Consider the following 23,418-nt stretch of genomic DNA (forward strand, 5'->3'; position numbering starts at 1 on the left):
GCAAACTAATTTGTTCACCAACTTGGAAGTTCGAGGCGGGAAGTTGCTCCACGTCGTGGGGTTGATTGGAAGGAGAAGAGGCTACCTAGGCCTGCAGTGTCAAAGATGGTAAGGACTAAAGTATATTTTTATGGTCATTTTACACTAAAATAGACTAAACTAAATCATATTTTGCAAAGTAGGGAATAAAATACTATTTTTTTAAGTTAAAAAACGCTTACAATTTAAACGAAAAAAATTAGAGTTTACTCCATACAAATCACATTCAATTTGTCACATTTTCAACACTTGATCATAGTTTTTCATTAATAAGAACCTAGAATATATTTTTGTCAACGTAAAATCATAGGAACCTAGAATATATTTTTTCTTATAAAAATAAGGGAGGCAAAACAGAAAAAATCATGATATTTTTAATTTTATCAACATGATGAGTTGTACCCCATCAAGTATATATATAAGTCCCCCACAGATCAGAAAAAAAATAAAAATAAAAGTCCCCAGGACCCACTATACAAGCATGTACAGTATTTATTTTTATGTTGATTACTTATAGGTCTGGTTCTTCATGTGATAATCTTAAAGCAAGAAATTATTGTACTTGATTACATTACACAAGCATTTGGCAGTTGTAGTGCTAACATGGGTGACTGAGACAATTCCATTATGAGTCTTTGGGGCTTTGGCGGCTCATAATGGAATGGACCACCAGCTTATTATAAAAATAATCCCATATCTTAGGAAACCTCACTTGTTTCTTAGCAAAATGACAAAAAAAAAATTGCAAGTGGAGGAATGACACAAACAAGGTAGAACGGTCCCAAAGACTTGACCCACAATTATGTAATCTTTATAAACAAAAACAGCCAAGGAACTACTACAGTCGGTGTTTAGTTGTGTCAGCCATTATGATGTTTTCAGAGGATTCCTTTGCTGATAAATCATAGTATTATTCTCTTTATAATGAATAATAATATTTCACTTTGTTATTACTACATAAGTACGATTTAAATAGAGATGTTTTGGGTGAGTCATATTGATTTGCAGAATCAGAATCAGAATCTCACCTATTTTGTATTAGGCGCCACCCTAACTTACGTAATTAAGCAAGGACAATTAAAAATATATGCAACAGAAACTATACTATGATTTTGCATGTGATATCATGCTTTCAAGATGGGTTGGATTGGATATACTTGTTTGTGACAGTCTGAAAAAGTCAAATTACATGTACCATGACATATTTTTGGTACTAAGCTAACTTTCAAATTGCAACATTTTACGGATCGATCAATTGGATACTCTGCATTACCTTAGTTGAAAAATTATTGTACTAAAATACTCTATGGTACTAAAATTTCGCTAAACACACAAAATATAAAATTGACTGATGATCTCAACAGTCTGCATTACGGATCGATCAATTGGATATTTTATGGTACTAAAATTATTGGGCAAAAATGCACAATTTGACTCATGATTTTAAATCTTTATGTGATAATCTTAAAGCAAGAAAACACATTTTGGATGAGCTCAACAGCACTGGTCAGAAACACCAAGTATGTATATATAATTCATTATCATATGCTTCCAGTTTCTAGTTTTATGATATATTTTGCCTGTATTACCAAACATTTGACATGAAAGAAATATTCAGCTTAGAGGATTTGAGCTGCTAAAAGCCATTCAGGGGTGGTGATGGCCAAGTCATTAACACCGTTTCAGATGTATTATTTCCTTTAGCTGTATTTTTTTTTATTTCTAGTGATTGACTAGATATTGGTTTTGTAGATATACATATTCGTGAACCGGAAGGGGATATTTTAATATTCATGACTGGACAGGTAAACATTTTTGTTATGTGCTATTTACTGTATACTTTTCTACTCCACAATGTAAATCTTAGTATGTGTTTTGATTATAACTTATTTAGGGGAAATAGCCCTTTTTCTGTTTTGAAGTTTCCCGAGAGAGATTTCCTGTTTCTGTGCGTATAAGTATTTGTTTTCCAGAACTAATCTGTATCCTAAATCCCTCGGTTTCTGATATGATGCAATGCAATGATTGAACATCTTTCAATGATCTTCATGTAGGATGACATAGAGAAGTTGGTATCTAAGTTAGAAGATAAGGTTCGTGCTCTCGAGGAAGGTTCCTGCATGGATGCTATAATCCTCCCCCTACATGGTTCTTTGCCCCCTGAATTGCAGGCAAGTAGTTACGCACTCTAGGTTCCAAATACAATCAAAATTCTATAAACTGATGTGATGGTGCATGCTGATACTTCAGATAAAAGAAACAGCAATTGTGAGAATATTTGGAAGGGCATTTTAATTTCATTCTTATACCTAATTCTTAGTTTTCTTTTTAGTTCTGTCTATAGAAAACTTGACTAATTTGCATTTGAAGATTGTTGTTGGCTTAGGTGTGAATTGTGAAACTGCCTTGAGTGTATTTATCTTAGTTCATTCCTCTTTTAACTTGTTGCTTACCTTGTTTGTTTCATATTACATGTCAAATCATATTCCTTAGCTTGTAATTAACACTCATAATTGTTCCTTTCCATATGGGGGAAAACCTTAAATATACAATGGTTGGTGTTTAAGATATTTTATCCCAGAAAATAAAGTTTGAGGCATTATAATTTTTTTGATGCATTTGATACGCATGCGTGTAACCGAGTTCACCTAGTGGGGTAAAGCTATTGTTATTATTGTTGTCGTTGAAACTCATGCATTTATTATATAATCTTTCAGGTGTGCGTATTTAGTCCTCCACCTCCAAATTGTAGACGAATCATTGTTGCAACAAATATTGCTGAAACTTCCTTGACTGTTGATGGTGTAGTGTAAGGACATTGATTCTTGATTAAATATTGTTATTTTATGATCATCATGAAGATAAGTTATTGTGTATTATTGTTGTTGTTGTAATAGCTATTATTACTTATTATTATAATTCAAATGTTTTTTTTCTCTCTCTATAGCCTATTCATTTTCATCTTAACTAGAGAAGAGATTAAAAGTTTGTTGCAAACCAAAATTCCCTGTAATACATTTATTGAATAAGTACTGAAGTTCATGATTAAGCTATTTCTGTAAAAGCAATGTCAATATTGCTTAATATTGCAAGCAGAAGAGTATGAAAACATTGTTGGCAAAATAATAGTGAGTGCTCAATATATACCACAGGCCTCAGCTGGTGATGCATTCTATTTCTTTCTGACATAATTTAAAAATCACATGCAACAGGATGTATCATTGCTTTAAAAAGAAAAACCAGATGGCTGACCATCATTGACTAGTCAATAATCTTCTCATGAAATTTAGCCTCAAATTACACTTCACAGATATTTTAAACTCTCATAATTCAATATTAAAATAATAAAAAAACACATTTTGGATGAGTTCAACAGCACTGGTCAGAAACACCAAGTATGTATATATAATTCATTATCATATGCTTCCAGTTTCTAGTTTTATGATATATTTTGTGGCGTCCCTAAATTAATGACTGGTTTAATAGAAATAATTTAAATAACAAAAACCATGGTAAATTTTTTTTTTCTTCTTTTTCTTTTTCATTTCTTTCTCTTTTCACCATAACTAGGTTTAGAAGGAAAATCCTCACTATAAAGTCCTGAATGGCCAGTTCACAACTCTATTCGGAGTCATTTCTTTCTTACCGCTCATAATTCTCTAAATTATTTTGCTGTTTCAAAAGGAAGAATGTACCAGCCATTACTTTAGGTCGTCACATGAAAATAAAAGAATAAAATACGGTCGATAAACTCTTTTACAAATAAAGTTGCTAATGCTTTCTTTTCAAATAACAAGATCGATTATAAATGCATTCATCATTTAAAGCTGTCCAAAATATGGGAGTTTTACAAAATATATAGTGTCATCCAGAGCAAAGCTGGCCAATACTGCAGAAGCTCATTAAACTTAGTCGTGTACTCCCCAACAGACATGTTTCCTTGCTTCAAATCCAGAAATTCCCTCGCCTTCCGCTTCCTGAGATCTCGCGGGAAGTAATTCTCCAGGAATTTGTCCTTGAAGGCATTCCAAGGAATTACGCCTCCAGGTGCAACAAATGAAGGCTTCACGAACTTCCACCAATTCTCGGCCTCCCCTTGGAGCATAAATGTTGCATAAAGGACCTTATGCTCCTCAAGGCAACCCATCGCCTCAAAAATCTTCTCCGTCTCAGCTAACCATAACCTAGCACCTTCCGGATCATAGTCTCCACTGAACTTTGGCGGGTGGTTCTTACGGAAAGCCATGAGTCCCCGATACTCCGCCGGCTCCACATCACGTTCCTGCACTAGAGTTTCCAGCACAGCGGTGATGCGGTCAAGGACATCACGGTTCTGATCCCTACCACGTCCTGCCATACCTATCCTGTAGGGAAACTATTAGCACCCAAGAAATCCTAAGGAGAGAGTGTACCACACAGGCTATGATAGTTATAACAACATCATTCTCTTTATACATACTTATACACACAACAACCCTATGAATCAGTCACACATCCATGCTCAAGACAATAAGGCAGAAATACACACAATGTGTAACTTAACGTCACTCCCCGAAACCTACTCTCAAGTTTCAGAGATACACAGCATTCACACAGCAAGACCATAACAGGTTCACTAGAATCCAACTTTTGCTCTGATACCACCAATTGTGGCGTCCCTAAATTAATGACTGGTTTAATAGAAATAATTTAAATAACAAAAACCATGGTAAATTTTTTTTTCTTCTTTTTCTTTTTCATTTCTTTCTCTTTTCACCATAACTAGGTTTAGAAGGAAAATCCTCACTATAAAGTCCTGAATGGCCAGTTCACAACTCTATTCGGAGTCATTTCTTTCTTACCGCTCATAATTCTCTAAATTATTTTGCTGTTTCAAAAGGAAGAATGTACCAGCCATTACTTTAGGTCGTCACATGAAAATAAAAGAATAAAATACGGTCGATAAACTCTTTTACAAATAAAGTTGCTAATGCTTTCTTTTCAAATAACAAGATCGATTATAAATGCATTCATCATTTAAAGTTGTCCAAAATATGGGAGTTTTACAAAATATATAGTGTCATCCAGAGCAAAGGTGTCCATAGTGGTGGCTTCAGCCACATGTATACAATAATCAAATTCCTATACATCAAGTCTACCCATATAAAACAAAAGAGTAAACCTAACAGTCAGTCCTAGATACGCCCACCCTCAAAAATACACAAAACTAATCCAAGGAGCTGTCCACTCCACCGTACGCTGAAGCGTCCGTGCAGGTTCATCTGGATGCACCAAAGAAGTAGCCGTGAATCGAATGGTGCTCCGAAATCGGCACCTTGTGTTGCCTTCGAGGGTCTCCCAAGCTCCCTCTAGGCACTCCATCTCTACTCGATCACGGATTAGCTGCGTCGCCATCATGATCTACAAGAAAGAAAAGAAAGGGGTAGACTCTTTCACAAGAATCTAACTACACTGCACACCATTTGTCTCATAACCACTACATGCAAGTAAAAGGGGTATTTTAAGGCTTTCCATCTCTGGTAATCGATTACACAGCCTTGGTAATCGATTACCAGAGGCTAAACTTGAATTACACAGCCTCAGGACATGAAATATGCAATAATGCACTGTGTAATCGATTACACATGCCTGGTAATCGATTACCAGTGACCCATTCCTCTGTGTAATCGATTACACAGGCTGGTAATCGATTACCAGAGGCTTCCACCATCTCCCAGTTCCCTTTTTAAGCCTGGTAATCGATTACACCCCTTGGTAATCGATTACCAGAGGCTTCCCTAGCTTCCTGACCTCGTTTTCAAGCCTGGTAATCGATTACACCCCGTGGTAATCGATTACCAGAGACCATCTTAGCCTCCTGTCTTCATTTTTTAGCCTTGTAATCGATTACCCACCCTTGGTAATCGATTACTAGAGGCCATAACCCACATATCAATCAAAGTTCACAGCTGGCCAGCCACCACAAGCCCCCTTGCTTTGTGGTCTTTGTTCCTTTTATCTGTTGACTGCCAGGAGCTCGCCTGCTTAGGTACATCACAGGTTCTCACTGACCGACTATGCCCGGGTTGGGTCGGGATTGGTCAAGCTTGGTTTTGGGCAATAGCACCCCACCTGACGTCCCCAAGGTCTCCTGACCCCCGCGACATATCTCCAGGTACCACTCTGTGGTCAACAATAAAAGTAGGAAGTTTCACCCTTCAACACTTCCTCATCTCAAGCTTGTAGGATTATGGGGTACCCATCACATGTGGTACTAGGTGGCGGTCGGGCGATGGTGCACAACAAGTTTTCCACATCCACAATGCGCGCATAAACCCACCATCCCCTGTTGCCCACCTCCATCTGAGCTCACGTATTCCCACGTAGCCCATATCCTCGTTTCTCTCAACACCGGGTCCCCATCAATCCTCCCAAGCTTCCACAACATCCAATCAAAACAACATTCAAACAGCACAAGCTATCACAGCCAAGCAAAACAGGGCAAAGGCAGAAAACTCTGCTCAACACACCAACCAAAATCACAGTTTTTCTCACTTAAAGACCACAGTAACAATTCCTTCGATCCAATTCGTTAACCGTTGGATCGACTCCAAAATTTTAATGGAAGTCTATAGTGAATAAGCCTACATTGTGACCGTTGGGATCTACTAGCAAACATCTAGAACTCATTATGTACTACTCTTTCCACAGTCAACCACACACAAGCATTTTCTGCACCAAGCTAAAATCCTGCTGCACCTATTTTGACAGCAAAATTCTGCATAAGTGCAGATTTCGAAAATCACACTTCCCCTCATCCAATCTTGCTCAAATCAAATCCTACAAGTCCCAAATCATGTATCAAACATGTCTAAACCAAAGCCAAGCTTCAAACCACAGCAACACAAAATCTAGGTGTCCAAAACCCCTCAATTCAATGGGTTTTCTAGGTTTGAAAAGTGAAATTTAGAATGAGGTAAATTTTAAGCAAACTCTCACCTCACACCAGTCCATAACATCAATCTAAACTTGCTCAAACTGAATTTACACCTAAAATCCCACCGAATCAAAATTTGACTCCTCAACACCCAATTTTGCCCTAGAAATGGCTCTTTGTTCACTTTGATCATTTGTTCTTCTCTCTAGCACAGTCCAAGCTTTCTCCCAAGTCCTAAATGACATTTCAAGCTAGTATTAACTCACTTTAACCTCCATTTACCACAGAATTCAGACTTAGCCTTCCAACTCTCAAAGCCTCACTCTTTTTCCACTCATAACACCACATTCTCACTTTCCAACCCTAGGTTAACTCTACATTTCATCTCTAACAGTTTTCCATGGGCAATTTTCAGCATATAAACATCACAAACATTATCACAAAAACCCTAAAACAGAATGGGTATGTTTAACTCATCCAAACATGGCAATTTCAACAAGCTTTCAGCAAATGTCTTCACAAATAATCATCACACAGCAGAAACCTAGCAAGACTACCCATAATATCTCCCAAAACCCCATACCCACGAAAATCAAGAGGGAAAGAAGTCCACCCAAACCTGAAATTTCGAAGTCCCACTCGTAGCCACGCACTTCACGACTCCAAAAGTGCCCTCCTTTTGCGATTTGGAGCAGAAATGAGCACCAAAGGTTGGAGCTTTGTGTGGAGCTTCAATGGAGAATGAGGGAGAAAGAAAGGCAACGTGAGGGAGAGGGAGAGAGAAGGCTTCTGCAATTTTCTGCTGAGTGAAGAGAGAGAGAGAGAGTTGCTTTTTGGTTTTTAAAGGCTTTTTCCTCTTTTCTTATTATTTTATTCAAGCAATGCCACATGTCTCCATTTGAGTGGAGCAAGAAGGGCCCACTTTCTCTTTTTGACTGTGACCCATACTCAGCCACAAAAGTGAGAAAAATCTGACTTTTGAAACGCTAAAATCCTGCCTCGGTTTGCGTGCCATTTCTCTGGTTCCAGTTTCTCGCGTTTCTCTGCGTCCGTCGGGGCCAGTTTTCGAAAGTAAGCAATATATATATCAAAACGCTCAGAATAAAACCCCGAGCGTGGTTCAGAGGTTGGTTTCGTTAAATTTTAAGTCACACGCAAAACGATGATTTTTAAACTAATTACTTAGGAATAAACCCATAACCTCCCAGTTATGGATTTCTCTTCCTTAATTAGCCTAACCCGCATATCTTGCCCCCACTATTCCTACCCTTACCAAGAACATATATGCATATACACTGAATAATACTTATATATATATAATCATTCAAAATACATCATTTCCAAAAACTCCGGGTAGAAATTTCCAGGATGTTACATATTTTGCCTGTATTACCAAACATTTGACATGAAAGAAATATTCAGCTTAGAGGATTTGAGCTGCTAAAAGCCATTCATCTAGAACCAAATCCCTTCGACATAGAAAGAGATTTAATAACTCCAACATTCAAATTGAAGAGACCACAATTTCTCAAGTACTACAAGGTTTGCTTCTTGTGGTTTGATCAAAATTTCATAACTATTGACCTTTTGAATTACTAGTTTGATTCACAGTTTGTACCAAATGTGCATCAGTTTTGGCTTCCATGTTTAGCACCAAATGCTGATCTATAAATTCCAATCAGATGTTTGAGTGTGCATGACTTAAATAAACATTACTCTTTGCCAACATTATTTTGCAGGATCATATTGATCAACTATACAAGGAAGCAAAGGGAGCAATGGTGTAAACCATGCAGCAAGTGGCCATGCTGTGTGCAACAATTTTAAGATTTCTGCTAGTTATGAAGAAAAATCCATTTGGCATTCTGTGTATTTTGGTAAATAATTTGTATTGACTGAAGTGCAAAACCATAAACATAGATAGAATAGGCTGTATGCTGAAACAGCAGCTCCATATGTAATTCTTGTAAAAAATCACATAATAAAATTGTGTGGCCCATGCAAAATCTGTATTTTCTTTTGGCAGATATGCTTTATTCTTTCATTTTTATAGTTTTGGTATGACTTAATATTTCAAGAGTACAGTAATTACTCAGAATTATATTTTTTAACAATCCACAATCTTAGCCATCAGAATAAGGTGGAATTTTCTACAATTTAACCTTGTATTTTCGCACAACCATCAACATATTTCTATGTCTGGTATTGTCTTTGGGTTTTTAAATGCTTTGGTTCTATCTGATATTGATTGATAACTTCTAAAATGTGGTGAAAACTACGATAGACATTAAATCCAAATCACACACTCACACACACATGTCTTTTGAATACACAAGCTTGGATACCACATGTCCACATTACTCATAATTTTTATTTTTAAGGTTCAATGAAAGTAAAAATTCTTTTCAATATTTCACTTAACATTTTATACAAAAGCAAAAACTATTGGGACATGCATGTTAGATTTCATCTGATGTGGGACTTGTGTATTTCCCAACAATGCATAAGTCACATAGGCAGGGTATTCTAGTCTCTAGACATCAGTTCCTATCAAATGAATGACAGAGGAAACAAATTAATTGTTTCATTCACTTACATCAACCAAGTCCAAATTTGCTACTCTATATTTGTGTGCCTAACCAGCGTGCGTCCAGACAGGATAAACTAACAGAATGATTAATTTGAGGAAGCTTGTTTAGAGGTCACTGTCTTTAGAAGCACTTCGCAACTTGGTGCCTCATATTGAAGCCTTAGCCTTATCTGCCATGAACTCTTGGGGTGGTGATGGCCAAGTCATTAACACATTTAAGGAAATGAAAAGGGTAGGTTTAATTTTTGCTGCAAACATAATATGTGTGTGTATGTGTATAGCTTTTATATTAAATTGACTCATTGACACTGGACCAATGATTGGATGGATTATTATATTGCTATTATATTCAAGCACTGGTGAGTCTCGCATTTCTGGCATTTGTTTATGTATGTTTTACTATATAAGTGGGATAGTGATAGCAATTCAGCAACAGAACACCACATAGGCCACATTGCAGAAGCTACTAACAGGCCAAGAAGAGTGAGTAAGAAGCCCACTTACTTGCTTTGAGCGAAGGCTCCAAGTGCTTGTAGAATCTTCCAGAGTTTGTTACAACATTCCACTAGTTTGTTGGTAGTGATAATTAACTATACAACAATTTGAATTTCTGTTAGCTATAGTAGTATAAATATGTAAAAGAAGTGGAATGAAAAATCAAGCAGAACACCCATAACTGAAGTCAACTGCAACTGCAAGTACTCTACATATATAATTTCCTTTTATGCTTGCTTATCACTAATTCGATGCAATGCACTCAGAACCACCAAGTTTAAGTAGTTGCAGCATCTTAAAATAATCCTACTATTTGATTTTTCATATTCGAGTTTTGTATATGATATCCTCCCAGACATGCCATTATCTTATGAACAGTTACCTAGTTTAATTATAAAATTCCAAACAGAGGAGTAACCAATTACATGACAAACAACTTTATGCTGAAAATTGAACCTACAGGCTACAATTTTGTGGAATTTTATCAGTTAGGGGCAAAACACAGAGCTGTACACACCTGCACTTCTCTTTTGCTCTTGATACCAGTTGTATATATATTGGTGGTTTCTAATCTAACAACAACAAATTAGGCATATAATGATTGATAATGAATTTAAACCAGCTCGATCTATAGTACAGGACTGTTTAAAATGCTTGAAGCATCAAACAGAACGATGGGTTGTACAAGTGAGATGCCAAATGCAATAAAGCATTTGATATGTTTGTGTTGTATTTTAAAATTTTAAGATTTTGCCAGAATGAATCCAAATCACACACTCACACACACATGTGTTTTGAATACACAAGCTTGGATACCACATGTCCACATTACTCATCATTTTTATTTTTAAGGTTCAATGAAAGTAAAAATTCTTTTCAATATTTCACTTAACATTCTAGAACAGATTCTCATTTATTTGGTTTGAAAATTTGGCCAAGGCCTCGAAGTATTTAGGCTATTTTTGTGTGTCAGCTCTCTAGGTCTAGAACAGGAAACCATCAAGCATGTATAGATTGGATATAAATGCAGGAAATGGGGGAAATATGTAGCAGAAATTAAAGACCCTAAGGAGATTCTTAAACTTACCGGTACGATGACCTAAGCTGCGAAGACCATGGCGGGTCACAGCAGCTACACTTCTGGGAGATGCCACACAGGTCACAGGCACAGGCTCTCTCACGTACTCACAGCACGAGCTCCACTGCACACAATGGGCGTTGCCGAGAGAGCGAGGTTTCGACGAACTTTCAGGGGTTTGAGGTGGGTTTCGAGAGAGCGAGGTTTCGAGGAACTTTCAGGGGTTTAAGATAGGGAGAGATGGGTTTGAGGGAGAGCGAGGTTTGAAGGGAGAGAGCTGAGGTTCAGCTATGTTGTGGAAAGAGAGAGCGAAGGGCACAACAAAGAGAGTGGTTAGAGTTAGGGCACAGCAGAGAGAGGGGAGAGAGCAAGGTTCAGCAAAGAGAGGTGAGAGAGTGAAGGGCACAACATTGTGGAAAGAGAGAGTGAGGTTCAGCAGAGAGAGGGGTTAGTGTATGGGTCACACAGGAACAAAGACGGGCTACTTCAAAGGACCGTCGTTGTCTTGCATTAAGATAACATTCTAAGGCGGTTATTTGTAACCGCCTTAGAATGTGCGACCTTAAAAACAAAAATTCTCCCCCTAATTACAAAAATGCCACCGCGTCCTATACTAAAGCCGTTCTTTAAGAACCGATGTAAATTTCGCGTCTTAAAAAGTTACTTTTGTAGTAGTGTCATCACCCCTTTGAATAGCAGCAACATCTAACTCAGCTTGGTTGTTCCATAACTTCTCATTTCGTCGACGCCAGATGCTCCACAGAAGCATGGCTACTCTCCTTCTTTGTTGATCTCTCAAACCCTGCAAAAGCTTAAAAATGGGGCTATCAACCTCGAGCACAAAATCATCAACACGCTGCTTGTGGTTAAGCTTCTCCCAACAACCCTCATTCACCTGACAAGTTGCAAACATGTGAAATGCATTCTCTATTTTTGTTTCGCTAAGTGAACACAACATATATAGAGCACTCCACTCCTCTAGATCAAAGGTTAGTCTTTGTATGGAGACAATCACAGCACAGCTTCCAGAGAAATAGCTTTACCCGAGGTGGGATATGAAGCTTCCAAATCAAGTTCCAATCCCCTTCTCTACACAAACTGGGTTGGTCAACAAACTTCTCCATTATAAGCTTGTACGTGCTCCTAACACTAATCCCCATTGCTTACAAACCGCCATATGATAGTATCTTGTGCAAACATATCCAAAATTGGTGTTTCCAAATTAGCATGCACATCTCTCGGTTAAATAGTTGAGTGATTAATTCTTAGGACATCCATAATATCTACCACTTTCAGATTTTGAAGGCCGTCAATAATAGGAGTGTCAAGAGCAAGGTTGCTCTCCAATCTCAGCCATGCCACGACTCATTCCAAAGTCCAGTATTTGATCCATTGTCCAATTTCCATTTATATCCTTACTTAATGACAATTTTAGAAGAGAAAATGCTTCCCCAAGGAAATGATGGGTTGTGTCCTAAAGTAGCTCCCATAAAATTCTAGGAAAATATTTAGATTTGAAGACTCTAGAAGGAAAGACATTCGACATAGACATAATCCTCCATACTTGCTTTCCTAACATGGTCAAATTGAAAGCAAATAGATTTCTGAAACACAAACTCCATTTTTCTTCATGACACGTAACTTTTCCCATGTCATCCAATCGATCCCTTTGGTTCCCCTCCTACTCGAACTCCACCAATAAGAATTCATCATTTTTTGAAGTTTCTCTCCAAGTGATTGAGGGATTTGAAATTTATTCATGCAATAGGTTGTAATAGCTTACACCATTGACTTAATAAGAATCTCTCTTCTTGCCATAGACATCTCCTTTCCATCCCAAGAATTAATCTTTTGTCACACTCTATCTTTTATAAAATTAAAGATAGCGTTCTTGTTATAGAAACTAAAAACATAAATGGATATACTAAAGACTAAAATCATATTTAAGTTAATTTTTATTTATACTAATAAATTTTGAAAATAAATTTAAAACTATTTAAAAAGGAGTTTAATTTTTATTTACTATGAGTATAAATATTTCTACATTTTTAATTAATTAGAAATGATTTTAAATATGATTTTTAAAATAAATATTATGAGAATTAATAATTTTTTCATATTATAATTTGTAATTAGATAATAATTAAATTTTTTATTTATTAAAATTAAATTGAGGTATAAAATTTTTTACAATAACTTACACATTCCTAAACTAAGATCCCGAGTCAAATAATTATTTACATTAAAATCCTTTGTACTATCGCTACATTTTAATTAAATTTATTTAAAAATCTGATTTCTTTTCGCTTAAATTTATTTGTTGAATAAAAAAAAGAAAAAAAAACAAACTATACCGTTCCTTAAAGAAATAAAAAAGCAACCCATCAAGTTATGTTCCAGAGTTATTTTGTGTTCAATAACTCACACATTGAACTTTTGATTTGTTTTTAGTTTGTTTTTTTTTTTACTAAAATTTGTTTTTAGTTAATATTTACGTTTTGCCTAAACAAAATTGAAGGAGCGCGGAAAAAAAAAAGTGAGCGGAAAAGTGAAGAACAATAGACGAAAACAAAAAAATGGAATAGAATAGAAGCGGAGACTAACGGTGGCAGTTACCGTTCCAAGGGACCCACCACTTCAAAATCCATCAAAATGGAGTTGGAGCTGAGTTGGAAATTCATGATTTTCAGTTAAACAAATGCTAATAAAAGTTACAAACAAATGTATAAACTTAATAAATCAATTAACTATTATTTTTTAATAAAAAAACTATTTTCACTTAGAAAAAATGTGTAACAATTTTAACATAATTTAAATTAAACTAAGAATCTATTTAAATTTAAATTATGGTATATATGCTTTTAGTTTTATGCATTAGAAATAAAAAATGAATGTAATTACATTAACAATATAAATTTAAACTGTTGTGTAATGATGTCAAGAAAAAACTGTTATGTAATCATAACTAAAATTTAAACTTTTTAAAAATTACTTTACATAGTCATATTTATATTAGTTTCTATTCATTTGACAATAATAATATATTTACATTAATAATATATTAAAAATAAAATTATAAATAAAATATAAATTTCATTATAAATTTTAATAATTTCAAATTTTTAATATATAATTTAGGAATTATATCGCTATATTATTATGAATTTAATTTAAATATAATAATAGTCTAGATATTTTTATAATATTATTTAATATAAATTATTATATAAAGTAAGATGATTAATTTTATAATAAATAATTTATAAGTTATAAATTTCTTTTTTTTTATTATATGTTATAATTTGTTAGTAAATAATGAGAAAACATTTAATTCAAGATTCAAATCATACGTTACTTGTGAGGACATAAACCTTGTTGTCTCCTTTTCCCGCTTTCCAAGAAATAATTTCATTTTAAAAATATTTAAGTAAAGAAACATCTAATTAAACAAATTTATATGTTTAATGATAAAAGATATAACTTTTGAAGTGGTGTTATTCAAATAAATTTTTATCATTTTTTATACATTTTGTTAATAAATGTGATAAAGATATTGATTAAGAATAAAAAAGATATTGATGAAACAAAAAATTATAAAATACATATATTTTTATTATTTTAAAAAATAAATATAAATAATTTTTATGCAATAAAAGTTTGTTGATAAATTTTTATTTTCCTAATTAATTCCGTGCATAAAATTCATTAGTTTTTTTTTTCAATATGGTTTATCAAAATAAAAAATATGGTTTATGCCAAATAAAAAGATTAATAACAGTATTAATAATTAATGAATTTAAAATATTTCAAACAAAATTTAAATTTAAAAAATGTGGACAAAGCAAACGTTTCTTTTATTTGCATTCTATTGTTCCCTGGTTCATCCATTTTATGTGAACCAAACAAAATCACCAAGCGTTTTTGCGTTCTTCATCTTCTACCTTTCGCCAGTTCAGGAACCCCCAAAACCCTAGATCAAACGCTGCCGCCACCGTTTCTCGATTCTCGGTGGTGGAAAACTGCCGTTCTCTGTTCCGAAATTCGAATATCTGCTATTTTTTTTCTTCTCTCGCTCTGATTTCGATTGCAGTTTCTAGGGTTTCTGTGTTTCTGATTTGGGGTTTCGGAAATGGGAAGCAGAAAGGAAGAAGAGAGGAACGAGAAAATTATTAGAGGTCTCATGAAGCTTCCGCCGAATCGAAGATGTATAAACTGCAACAGCCTGGTAAGTTCGACTCCTGTTTTTGAATTTGATTTTCTTTTTCTTCTTATTTGGTTTGGTAAAAGTATGTTTTAGTTTCAATACCTTTTTTATGTTTTGAGTTTTATGAATAATTAGAAGCTTAAAAACTCTTAAAAGCCTTCGGCGCTGAAGTGGGGATTGTTGTTGAGAGCTGAGAAGGGTGGAAAATGTTTCAAGAATTTGACATCGAGATTTTAATTTTGAAGTCTATTTTTTTTCATGCAGATTCCAAAAAGATTACATTGATTTAGACTTTAGACAAAATTAGCCTAATAATTAGCATTTGCAAAAGGTTATTATACAAAAGAAGACTTCAAATTATTCATGTGATTTTCTTTTTCTGGTTTTATATGATGTTATTCTTGCTGAGTATTTGAGAAAAGAACTTATCAACGTTTTGTCTATGTATGAGATGATTTCCAGTTAATGGATATGCCGTTATTTGTACAGGGACCACAATATGTATGTACGAGTTTTTGGACTTTCATTTGTATGACATGCAGTGGAATACAGTGAGTTCCTTTTCGTTTTATTAACTCATGCTTTATATTTTTTCTCTAAAGAAGGATGCTTACTTTTTATAATTATATAGCTTGTCAAGTCCTGAATGTTTAAAGGTTATTGGGATTTCGATTGAGAAAAATAATCAGGCTTGATGTAAAGTTTCAGCTAATTGTTATATGACATGTACTTTTAAGTCATATCATGTTTGCAATGTTATTGAATGTTAGGTGCTCTTGTGGTTGAAAATAATCATGAACATACATTACTTTGATAACTATACTCAGTTTCTTTCTTTCTTTTTTTTTTTAACTATGTTTTCTGCAGTAGTTGAGAATAATGAGAAAATCTTTAATTCCAAAATGGATTTCTTATAAATTTCTGCTTTACTTTTGGTCATTTTGATTTTTGACATGAGATAAAATTCTTAAAAAAATGAAATCCTCATAATAAATAGTCTTTTAAAAGAGATTTTTGAATACTATGTTTAATAAATTAAATTATGTTCATATAATCTGAATTAATCTTATAATCAGCATATCTATTCGTTTTTGTGATGTTGTTACTCCTCATAAAAGGATATTATATGGCCTTGTTATCATGGTTTAATGTTCATCAATTATGCTTCTTTATAATATAATTAATAATTATTCCTTTTTAACATTGATTCCATTTAGTCGACCTCACATACTTGGAGAAGGCTTGGTTATGATTGTGGTAGTAGTTCCATATTTGGTGATATTGTACAATTCTTAAAATCACCTGTTTTTTACATGTCATGCAGTCGTGAGTTTACTCATCGTGTGAAGTCTGTGTCAATGGCAAAGTTCACTTCACAAGAAGTTGATGCTCTTCAAAATGGAGGTAACCAGGTAAAAGAGTAATTTTTCTTCTTTTTGACAGTGGTAGCTACATTTATTTCCTTGTTAAGTGTAAATCTTCTTCATTTGTAGCTACCTTAATTTCCTGGTTGAATTGAGATTTATCTGTGGCTTTTTTGTTTTAAGCGTGCAAGGGAAATATATTTGAAAAATTGGGACTTCCAGAGACAGCGGTTGCCAGATAACAGGTATAGTTATATGATTTGCAGTTAAAGCTATTTTACTAACCTGTTATTTATCTTTATTAATATGTATAACTTATTGTGTGGCATTATGATATTATGCTTTTGCAGCAATGTTGAAAAAATAAGGGAATTTATAAGGAATGTGTATGTGGATGGAAGATATGCTGGAGCGAAGTCTTCAGAAAAGCCTCCAAGAGATGCACAGGCAATATATTCTTAGATACTGATTTGTTTCTTGGAATAACTAATTTTTCTTAATCTTGGTATAGCTTATTCTTTTTTTCTGATACCAGATGTATGTTGTCGTGTATGATATTTGTTTGTGCTTCCTTTGTTCTAAATATAATATATAATACTATTATATTCAATATATAAATATATAATACTACTATATTCAATCCATTTTGCTTAGGTAAATAAGTAAAGAAAAGAAATAAATGAATAAGGTGATCAATTACACAGATCTTTTTCTCAGTATTGTGCATATAATTGTTTAGTGAAGCTTAAATTTGTGAATGTAATGAAGTAAATGATGCCTTAGCAATCACTAAGGAAATCAGCTAGACATAATTAGTTGCACAAATATCCTCATAATCCAAGTTAATTTCACCCTTTAGTTAAATGCTGAACATTTTATATTTGCAATTAACTGTAGAGCCCTGGAATTCATGAAGATGAGATTAGGCGTGCCAGTTCTTATCATTCATATTCTCAAAGTCCTCCGTATGATTATCAATATGAGGATAGGCGGTATGGAAAACAAGCAGCTGCACTGACCAGGAAGCCTGGTTCAGATAAAGCTCGCTATGAAGGGAAGATGTCTAGTATTATCTACAGTCCTGGCCGCTTCAGTGATCACGCGTATGATGACAGATTTGCGAATGAGGGATCTGGTCCAAGAATTTCTGACTTTTCTGTGTCTAGTGGTGGTGAACAATTCAAATCCGATGTTCAGTCTCCCAATTTTCATAAGGATATCAAGATTAGAAGTCCATCCTATCAGCAGCGTTCTGGTTCTGGTTCTAGTTCAAGTGAAGATGTGTGGTATCAAGCAAGAAATGCATCTTTGGAAACTAATGCCAATGCCAAGAGAGATGCAGATGGAATTCGTCCTCCACAGGTTTGTCAGAGAATTGGAATATTGTCCACAGAAAGAAATGAATTTTCCTGTAGGAATCAAAATATCAAATAATATATTGCCTGTCTGCTGTTTCTGGTTTAGGATAAACATTATTATCAAGTAAAATAATGCAAAGAAAGTTATTAATGAGGTAACATGGTACAAGTATAAGAATATGGACATAGGAAGGATAACAAATTTATTAGTAGAGCATTACATTTTCTGAAGATAGTCAGATCAATTCTTCAGGGCATCAATATATCAAATCTAGTATAGAGAGAGAATTGAGTCTGAGTTTCTTGTTAATAATGGATTTCTTGATCGATATTTACTATATATCACTGCCTGCTAATGAGTCCTTGTGAGAAGATCTATTAAAAAGTTGAGATGTGGTCTTCTTCATAACTATCACTTATGTGAAGTCCAAACATTCAAATGTTACCGTTCTAAAATAACCAAGGATTGGTTTAATTTGAGTGTTATTGTTCAAACTTGGTGAATAAACATTCTGTTTGAATGATTCTGTTTATTACATTTTCCAAGTGCTTGTGGCCTTATTGTTGTATCAAGCTGATCATGTGTTTCTCTCTGCATGGCATTAATTTGCACTCATTCCCCAGAGAACTGTGTCAGCACAATCAAGAGACAACAAATTTCCATCCTTGAGATCTTATAATTCTGGCAGTTTAGTTGATTTTTTCTCAGAACCAGTCCAAGCTTCAGAACCACTTCAGAATAAAGCATTTGGCATTCCCAGACCACCTGGTCCTACAAGATCTGTTAGCATGGACCTCTCCAAGGCACCACTGGAATCAGCTTCATCTGTTGATCTTTTTCAGTTACCAGCAGCACCATCTCAAGCTCCAACATTGGATTTGTTTCAATCATCTCTTTCATCGGCAGATCCATCTTTCAACGAGAATCAACTTAGTCAAACATCCCATCTTGCATCTATTGATTTTTTTTCCGATTTTTCTCCGCAGCCTTCTACTGTAACCTCAGATGGGAAGGCACTGGAATTATCTGTCCCTAAAAATGAAGGATGGGCAACTTTTGATATGCCTCAGAGAACCTCCTCTACTGCACAAGTGGAAATTCCAACCACTGTACCCTCAAATGCTAAATCTTTAGAAGAAAAATTTGATCCATTTTCTACCTCAAATGCAAACATGCAATGGCCATCTTTTGATATGCCTCAAAGCACCTCCTCTACTGCACAAGTGGAAATTCCAGCCACTGCACCCTCAAGTGCTAAATCTTTACACGAAACATTTGATCCATTTTCAAGCTCAAATGCAAACAGGCAATGGCCATCTTTTGAAATTTCTAGTGTCAGTGTACCTTCTTCAGTTACATCTAATTTATGGCATGATGGTGTGTGGAATGGAGAAGAACAAGTTTCTGCTATGGCAGCAAACACTCAAGTAAGTTAAAGAAAGTTTAGTTGATGGCTAGTTTTGCATTATTGTGCAATACTCCTTTGGAAATTAATTGTGTCCCTTGCTTTTGTTCCTGGTGAAATTTCAAGATGTTATGGAATAAATTGAAACTTACATAAGGGTTCGTATGTTGTGTCTGTACAGCCATGAAATAAATTAATGGATGCCCCTTGCTTTTGTTCCTGGTATAATTTCAAGATGTTATGGAATAAACTGAAACTTCTACAAGATTTCATATGTTGTGTTTTTACTTTGTACAGCCATGGAATGCATTTGAAGATTCTGGTGGCCATCATCCTGTGGATTCCCTTAGTCAAGGATTACAATTGCACAATTTTCCATCAGCTGATAATCATATTTTGGGTTTAAGAGAGTCTGAGGTTGTTATATGCATCCTGTATTACCTTGCCATGATAGTTTTATGATGTAGAAATTTGCAAGCTCCTTTTTTATTTGCTCACCCACTTTTTCTTTTGTTTTCTTTTTTTGAAATAAAATCAGGGATCCAATGAAGATGGAGTTAAAGGCTTTGCCCCTGTTGGTGGATTTGATAATCATGACATCCCATCTCATGTCAGTTGCTCAGCATATCCCCCACCCATGCTTCCTCCAATGGTTTGTGCTCTTAGGTTGATCGAGAATTTCTTATATTCAATAAAGTGGTAGGTTTTCTTTATATATTTTTGGTTATTAATTTTGTTTATTCTTTCAGGGAGATATTCAACCTAATCAAATGAAATCTAAATCAACTAATCCATTTGATTATCCCTATGAATCTGATGTAGATCACAACAATATGGTATGTCATGGAGAGTTAGTAGGTGTTTATCTGTTATTTAATATTTCTAGTATAGTTTTGTTATTTAATATTTGTTTATTTAAAATTAGTTCCTAATGATACTTCTGCCAAATTTTACCTCATTGGTGATAGTTCATCTGATCACACTCTTGAAGGTTCATAACATGTGATTTTAACCATTTCAATTCAGCAGTGTTACTTGCAGTCTTTCTATTCGGTTTGTTTTAATGTTCTGAATTCCCAGGAGTGATAGTTGATCTGATCACTCTCCTTCATTTGAAACCTTTTGAAACTCCACCATAGCTAATAAAATCTAAGGGGGTCTTTGTTCCACGGATTGATATTGTATTCCCAAGAATATGATAAGTAGGAATGTTATTCCTAGGTATATTTAATACGTTTTTGGTTACATTTTAATATTCCTAGGGTTATTTTTAAAATTCAAAAATAATTTAAATAAAAGTAAAAATGGAAGGATCATTAAACATTTTGGAGAATAACTTCCATGTTCCCATGGGAATATCACTTTTCCATCCCCCTTGGGAATAAAAGTATAGGAAAACATAGTATAAAAGGAAGTTACAACGTTTCTAGAAATCAACAATACATGGGAATAATTTTTCGAAACTTGTAACAAGCATAGGAATGTTACGTTCCCATGTTTACATTACTAGGAATGAACTTTTAATCCATGAAACTAACACGCTCTAAAGGGCGTTTGATACAAGAAAAGTTTTTTCATGTGCTGAAATCATGATTCCTAGGAATGGCTAAAATCTATTTGGTTGGCCCATACATATTATTGGCAATACTTATGTTTCTTGGGAATAAAATATTTTCACATTTAGTTTTAATAGAATTTTCTCATTTACTTAAATATTTACCACATTAAATTGTCTAATAAGAGCAACGTGGTATTTTACCCAAATAAAACTTTTTCTCTACTTGGAAAAGTTAGATTCTCACCTCCCCTTGGGGACAATTTTGTGGGAAACACTAGGCAAAAACATTCCTAGGAAACAATGTTTTCTGGGAATGTTATTTTTAAATAATAAACCAAACATGATGGGAAACAAATATTCCCAACTTCAGATTCCAGGGAAACGAAAATTTTTCCTTGTACAAAATGCTCCCTTAAATTAATTCTTGCAGCATGGATTCCAATACTCTGGTATTTTGCTGCTGCCTATGGAAAAGATACAAATCTGACAATTTGAACATGGGATATAGGAGACAGTGAGATAATGACTTATCTTCTGTTACCTATTATATGTAACATGTCTGGTGTTTGGTGTTTCGAATACAGTTTCTTGATATGAGCTCTTTGCAAGCTGCACTGCCAGATGCCCTGTTTCCAGCCACCTTCCATGGTGGGATAGCTGAATCTTGGCTTCCTCAAAACACGGTGACCCCATATATATCATCTGCTGGAGAAGGTATTGCTTGAAAACTTCTAATGAAAGTTCAAACCTTATTTATTTAAAATGTTTTAGTCTTGCCTACTTCCATTTTCATTGCTGCTTTAATTGATCCTATGTATTCAATATCACTCTAGTAAATGCAATTTAAATATGTGTCAATACAATTTTCTTACTGTAATCTTATTTTTCTTTTGTAATTTGATTCAATTTATGTAGGTGGTTTGTCATTCATGGCTATGCAATCACCAAGTACGCAAATACAGTAAGTTGCATACATGGCCTTTTTTTTGCTGCTTTTCTTTTTCTTCGGATATGTTGGTTGAGTCTTTGAAATCTATCTAGGTGTGTTTTCCTTGTGGATCTCATTCTTTTTACCAAGATTGGAAATTTTTGGCATTTGTAACGTAGCTGTAACTGATCATTAGATGGTTACTGCTTGGTATTTCTAATATTGCTTTTGGTGCTCAATTAATTCATCAAAATATTGCAGTTACCCCCAATACTCACAAGGGGGAGGCAGGCAAGTAACCGGTATAGAAAGACCTTCACTTAGGTTTACAGGCATTTGCATTGATCACCCTTTTGTAATGTGTTACCCCCCATACTCATTGGCTATGAAACAATATATAGAATGAATTCCTTACTAATCCCAAAAGGACAAGGAAGTTGGCTGCTTGGTGGTACACTGAATGAACTTCATCGAGCAGTGTTTTTCCAAGATTATTTATATCTTAAGTTCCATCTTTAATAGATCTGTCAGTGCATGTGTCATATAAGGTTTGATGCAGTATCTTACTATGTATTCTTTTAGTTTGATCTCTTCTAATGTTTTGCAAAAGTGGTCTATTATGTGTATATTGTGTTCTTGGAGCACGCTCAATTCATCGCCCGAGTTGCCTGTTTACAGGAACATCCAGAAACCGGAAACAGTTGATTCGATCCGGGGAAATCCTTTTGCATAGGATTGTGCTGTAGAATGTACTATTCCTTTTCATAGAAATTTATTGGCAGCCAGTGCAGTTGAGCGTGGAAGTAATTGTAATGTTTTGTTAAGAGCAAAATGTAGTTCATCACTTCGCTTCCACTTGAGGACCACCTTGCAATTTTTAGTCCCCCATATATATTCGGGCCAGATCATGCATTTGCAATACTGTAATTGAGTGATAGTTTTCTTGATGTTTAATTAGTGATCTGGCTGGTATTGAACTTTACTGAGAGACTATTGAGGGTATTTTTCACTTTGTTCATAATTATAATATAATTGTAATTATATGAGAGCTTCTGATTGGCACGCACGTCCAATTCATGTATAAATGCGGATTACGGTTTTTTTTTTTCCGGTTTAATTATAGTTTTTATTAGGTTCTGATAGAAGCTCGAGTAATTTTTAAATAACTTGTTCGGCTGTTAATGAATGCTCTTGCAACTGCTCCTTATTGGTTCAAAATAGGGCTGTTGACGGCTACTATCTATATATTTTTACTTGTATAACCAATGGGGTATATTTCTAGTGTTGTACGACTACTGCATATCAGTGAAAGAACAGCCTTTTATATAAAACTCAGACGTGAGTTGTTTTTCTTTTCCTTTGAGAGCGAAATTTATCTGGTTTTGATGGCTTGTTGGGTAGGTTTAACAGTTGTCGGTGGATGTTGGTTTGGTTGGTGTTTTCTGGTGTGCGTGGTTCGTTTGAAAGGAAGATATGAAAACC

General features: G+C 34.6%; 1 protein-coding gene and 1 long non-coding RNA gene across 3 annotated transcripts; both read left to right on the top strand.

The window, feature by feature from the left end:
• The first annotated feature begins 1,467 nt into the window (after positions 1–1,467).
• LOC114411475 lies at positions 1,468–8,829 on the top strand. Its single transcript, XR_003666457.1, has 3 exons — positions 1,468–1,559; positions 8,378–8,497; positions 8,695–8,829. It is a non-coding gene; the product is annotated as an uncharacterized LOC114411475 (long non-coding RNA).
• A 6,160-nt stretch (positions 8,830–14,989) lies between these two features.
• LOC114412339 (probable ADP-ribosylation factor GTPase-activating protein AGD14) lies at positions 14,990–23,053 on the top strand. 2 transcript variants are annotated; one of them, XM_028376181.1, is made up of 13 exons: positions 14,990–15,343; positions 15,812–15,873; positions 16,647–16,734; positions 16,870–16,931; positions 17,037–17,133; positions 17,584–18,048; positions 18,669–19,472; positions 19,748–19,867; positions 19,989–20,102; positions 20,200–20,286; positions 21,593–21,722; positions 21,924–21,969; positions 22,615–23,053. In XM_028376181.1, the coding sequence occupies exons 1-13, from the start codon at positions 15,248–15,250 to the stop codon at positions 22,667–22,669; spliced, it is 2,226 nt and encodes a 741-aa protein (XP_028231982.1). In that variant the 5' UTR covers positions 14,990–15,247; the 3' UTR covers positions 22,670–23,053. The 2 variants fall into 2 exon arrangements, with proteins under 2 accessions (XP_028231982.1, XP_028231983.1); XM_028376182.1 differs by lacking the exon at positions 18,669–19,472.
• The last annotated feature ends 365 nt before the right edge of the window (positions 23,054–23,418 follow it).

The sequence above is a fragment of the Glycine soja genome, chromosome 5 (assembly GCF_004193775.1).
Source record: "Glycine soja cultivar W05 chromosome 5, ASM419377v2, whole genome shotgun sequence".
Classification (NCBI taxonomy): domain Eukaryota; kingdom Viridiplantae; phylum Streptophyta; class Magnoliopsida; order Fabales; family Fabaceae; genus Glycine; species Glycine soja.

Excerpts from the sequence above, each read along its gene's own strand:
- LOC114412339 (XM_028376181.1), top strand. The coding sequence starts at position 15,248 with ATGGGAAGCAGAAAGGAAGAAGAGAGGAACGAGAAAATTATTAGAGGT. Across the intron at positions 15,344-15,811 it reads GTATAAACTGCAACAGCCTG|GGACCACAATATGTATGTAC; the intron begins GTAAGTTCGACT and ends TTATTTGTACAG. Across the intron at positions 17,134-17,583 it reads AGCCTCCAAGAGATGCACAG|AGCCCTGGAATTCATGAAGA; the intron begins GCAATATATTCT and ends AATTAACTGTAG.